The sequence below is a fragment of the Octopus bimaculoides genome, chromosome 6 (assembly GCF_001194135.2).
Source record: "Octopus bimaculoides isolate UCB-OBI-ISO-001 chromosome 6, ASM119413v2, whole genome shotgun sequence".
Taxonomy (NCBI): Eukaryota; Metazoa; Mollusca; class Cephalopoda; order Octopoda; family Octopodidae; genus Octopus; species Octopus bimaculoides.
The window spans coordinates 31,219,544-31,223,267 of record NC_068986.1 but is presented as its reverse complement, the minus strand read 5'-3'; the positions used below and the strand labels follow the sequence as shown (position 1 = coordinate 31,223,267).

At 41.8% G+C, this 3,724-nt stretch overlaps 1 protein-coding gene across 1 annotated transcript in view; it reads right to left on the bottom strand.

The window, feature by feature from the left end:
• Positions 1 to 3,724, bottom strand: part of LOC106869346 (N-alpha-acetyltransferase 35, NatC auxiliary subunit) — a 44,370-nt gene that overhangs the window by 8,932 nt on the left and 31,714 nt on the right. Inside the window, exon 15 of the mRNA XM_052968433.1 lies at positions 3,041 to 3,133. Within this exon, the coding sequence (XP_052824393.1) occupies positions 3,041 to 3,133 (93 nt within the window). The remainder of the gene's footprint in view (positions 1 to 3,040; positions 3,134 to 3,724) is intronic.

Genomic DNA, 3,724 nt, shown 5'->3' with positions numbered 1-3,724 from the left:
TAACAGGACCATCCAAGCGGGATCACTGGCAGAGAAGCGGTCTCGCTCTCGTGCCAGTGGCACGTAAAATGCACCATTTGAGCACAATCATTTCCAGCTTCACCTTACTGGCACTTGTGCCGGTGGCATGTGAACAAAACATTGGACTGACTCCTGTGCAGGTGCCACGTAAAAAACACCATTTGAGCGTGGCCGTTGCCAGTACCACCGGACTGGCCCTCGTGCCGGTGGCACGTAAAAATCACCCACTACACTCTCGGAGTAGTTGGCATTAGGAAGGGCATCCAGCTGTAGAAACTCTTCAATAAACTCTGGCCAACCCAGACAAGCATGGAAAAGTGAACATTAAAACGATGATGATGATGGTGGGAGTGAGAGAGATATAGACAGGCAGATACATACATACACCATTATCACCATCATCATCATAATTTAATATCTGTTTTTTATTCCATGCTGGCATAGGGTGGAGAGTTTGATAGGATCCAAGAGCCAGGGCACTACATCAAGCTCCAAAGTCTGCTTGGACAGGGTTTCCATGGCTGGATGCCCTTCCTAATGCCTACCACTTAACATAAAGCACCCAGTGTACTGGATGTTTTTTCTTTTTCATGACATTGGCACTAGTGAGGTCACCAAGTAGCTTGCAAGACAAAGAAAAGTGAAACTCCAAGGCGGTAGTAGAGGGAGGGGGTGGCTTTATGCCAGACATTGAGAAGCTACAGTATGATAGAGAAGCAGATACAAATGTCTTGCTATAGAAGAGGTACATAGCTACCCCACATTATGTAGGAGTGGGTAGAAGTGGGAATAAAAGGTGAGTATAAGAGAGAATACAGACCAAGGATCAGGAAGGGTAGGTGGATAGATTCATAACAGTGTGGGCAGATAGTGACAGTTGGTTAGAGATTATATGATGTGCAAGAGTTGTGGTATGGTCAATGGTAAATATGAGTGAGGGGAAGGAGAAGGTCAAAGAAATAGCTGAGGAAGGAGGAAATGGTAAGTACCAGTAAAGGAAGGGGGGAGAGTAGCAATTTAATAAATCTGTAAGTCATTCAGAATATACAGAGAGGAAGTGTAGGGTGGGATAGCGAGGGGGAGGGGTGTACAAGGACAGAGATAGAGATCAGAAGTATATAGTGGTGGCTGCAGTGTGTGTGGCACAGGATGGGGCGGGGAGAATTGATCACAGATATGAGAGGGTATTGAGGGTGATAGCAGATATGAGAGGGTGTTAAAGATGAGATATGACAGCCCCAAGATGTAGCTCAGAAGAGAGGTGAAGAGATAATTTTTGGCACAGAAAAGGGTGAACAGTAGAAAGGAAAGATGTGGAGAATGGGGGATGGATAAAGAATAGGGGAGAAATAACTAGTAGATAAAAATATGTGCAGATTCTGTTGTCATACGATTACAGCAGTTGAATAGTGCCGTAGTTAGAAGAGTGATAGAGGGATGGGCATTAGGAAGATGAAAGCTTGGACAGATTGGGTGCAGGAGCAAGGCCTGGTGAGTGTATAGACATAAATGTTGCAAGCATTTGGGCCAGGTCTCCAGTTTGAGAATAATTTCTTCTCACCAGTCTCAGATGCCATGCAAAGGGCCCTGCCTTACCTCCTCACTAAAAGATAAAAAAAAAAAAATAATAACTAGTACTTATTTCATTAACTCTCAAAAGCTGAAAGGTAAAGTCAACTTTGGTGAGATGTGAACACAGAACATAAAGGAATGTAAGTAAACACCACACCCAAATGCTACAGCAGTTTAGTATTTCTATTTCTGACAAACTCTATAAATGTTTTTTTAAAATTTATTTATGCAATTACTAAAACATATACCCTTCCATACAAAATATAAAATACTACATTTAAATATTATTGTTTAGCCAAGTCAGCCTTGATGGAACAGATCTATGTTAACATTGTGTAACACAATTCTTGTCCTTGAGTAACAATTGTTGTTTCCTATTTGCTTTCCATTAGAAAGTATGAAAAAAGGCTAATATTTCCTTCAAACTTTGCTTTTGTTACATTTATTCAAACCCCAAAGAATCCCTCTCAACACATGGCTATGATGCTCCCCAACTACTCCTGCTCATCATCAGAGATGCACATATTGTCAGTTTTTAAGGGACATGCTCAAGTAGTTACGGTCAAGCAACTGACAAGCAAATCTGTGGTACTGATCAGAATAGCTACTATAACAATATTTCTGCTTCAGCAACTCAGTGCTAAATCTGTCTGAGATGTAATGGAAAATAGGTCAGTTTCAAAACATTGATGTCCAGGTCACAAAAGCAAAGTTTGAAGGGAATAGTAATCATTTCTAGATAGAAGCAAACAGGAAATAATATTTACTGATGAAAGACAAATAAAAATTTAAATTTTGTTACACAGTGTGGCACAGGAGTGGCTGTGTGGTAAGCAGCTTGCTTACCAACCACATGGTTCCAGGTTCATTCCCACTGCATGGCACTTTGGGCAAGTGTCTTCTACTATAGCCTCGGGCCGACCAACGCCTTGTGAGTGGATTTGGTAGACCGAAACTGAAAGAAGCCAGTCGTATATATGAATATATATGTGTATGTGTGTGTATATGTTTGTCCCCCCCCCCCCAGTATCGCTTGACAACCGATGGTGGTGTGTTTACGTCCCCGTAACTTAGCGGTTCGGCAAAAGAGACTGATAGAATAAGTACTAGGCTTCCAAAGAATAAGTCCTGGGATCGATTTGCTCGACTAAAGGCGGTGCTCCAGCATCGCCGCAGTCAAATGACTGAAACAAGTAAAAGAGTAAAGAGTAAAGAGTGTAATCAAAGTCATTCAGGCAAAGTATATTTAGGACTATATTATCCAATGTGACCTTATTTTTATTTAGTTGGGCCTAATCTGTGAGAGATTTGGCTCATATTTCTAGTAGTTGAAATGACCACATAGAGGCCCCCACACTGTTCAGAACTATAAGAGATATAAATTATTCGCCACTCAAGCATTCATGAGTCTTTGCAACTCAACCGCGAATCAAATAACTGTACCCACTACTTACCATTTTGTGCTTCATGTTCCAGCAAAAAACTATCAGCTCTGACCAGGGTAGATACCATCCAAGCATAGAGCATTTCATGAAGGTACCTATAATAAAAACACATTGAAATCTTATAAGTATCCATATACATACCCCATCTCTCTCTCTCTCACACACACACACAAACATGTTCATTTGTTTTATGCCCATTTTCCAATTCTAACATTAGGTTGGATGAATACTTGCAACTGGATGCCCCTCTTGTTGCTAACCTTTATCTGTTTTTCAAGAAAGAGATTTTCTTATTTCACATCACTTCAAAAGCTCAGAGCTAGAAAACAGCTTGTTTGTAAGGGTTTGTCAACATATAGGCGCAGGAGTGGCTGTGTGGTAAGTAGCTTGCTTACTAACCACATGGTTCCAGGTTCAGTCCCACTGTGTGGCACCTTGGGCAAGTGTCTTCTACTATTGCCTCGGGCCAACCAAAGCCTTGTGAGTGGATTTGGTAGACGGAAACTGAAAGAAGCCCATCGGATATATCATCATCATCATCGTTTAACGTCCGCTTTCCATGCTAGCATGGGTTGGACGATTTGACTGAGGACTGGTGAAACCGGATGGCAACACCAGGCTCCAATCTAATTTGGCAGAGTTTCTACAGCTGGATGCCCTTCCTAACGCCAACCACTCAGAGAGTG